The sequence below is a fragment of the Penaeus monodon genome, chromosome 15, assembly GCF_015228065.2.
Source record: "Penaeus monodon isolate SGIC_2016 chromosome 15, NSTDA_Pmon_1, whole genome shotgun sequence".
Lineage (NCBI taxonomy): Eukaryota > Metazoa > Arthropoda > Malacostraca > Decapoda > Penaeidae > Penaeus > Penaeus monodon.
Window position 1 is genome coordinate 6353579 of NC_051400.1, and position 472 is coordinate 6354050.

The window sequence follows — 472 nt, forward strand, 5'->3', positions numbered from 1 at the left end:
ACACAAAAAGAAGAAATTTGAATAATTTCACAAGACAGAAGCAATATGAATGGTTCCACAACACTGTCAACAAACCCTAAATCACCATCATTAGTATTAAAATGAAAGACCGCTGTAGGCTAGACTCACCCTACAATAGGCGACTTGTACCCAATATCCCTCGTCAAATTCGCGAAGTATTCCCGAAACTCTTTGTTCAATCTCATGGTATAATTGAAGAACTGCCCCAGCCACCAGGCAAAGGGATCACCGTGGAGGCGCATCAGACGCTTGGAAAAGTCCTTTGGGATGGACCTAGGGAGGTAACTGGGCCTGGGGTGAGGTTGGTCCCAGTCGGGAAACTTCACCAACAGGGAGTCCTCTTTCCCTGTTAAGAAAAGCACGTGGAAGGGGGAGGGGGGGTGTTAGTTCCATGGCAAGAGGTGTATACAGTATTCATCTGCATTTATAATTAACTATAAATTTTCCCATC

At 44.9% G+C, this 472-nt stretch overlaps 1 protein-coding gene across 1 annotated transcript in view; it reads right to left on the reverse strand.

The window, feature by feature from the left end:
- Positions 1-472, reverse strand: part of LOC119582197 (alpha-(1,6)-fucosyltransferase-like) — a gene marked incomplete at its 5' end in the record, with an annotated part of 21073 nt that overhangs the window by 12043 nt on the left and 8558 nt on the right. Inside the window, 1 exon segment of the mRNA XM_037930431.1 lies at positions 130-367. Coding sequence (XP_037786359.1) covers positions 130-367 — 238 coding nt within the window.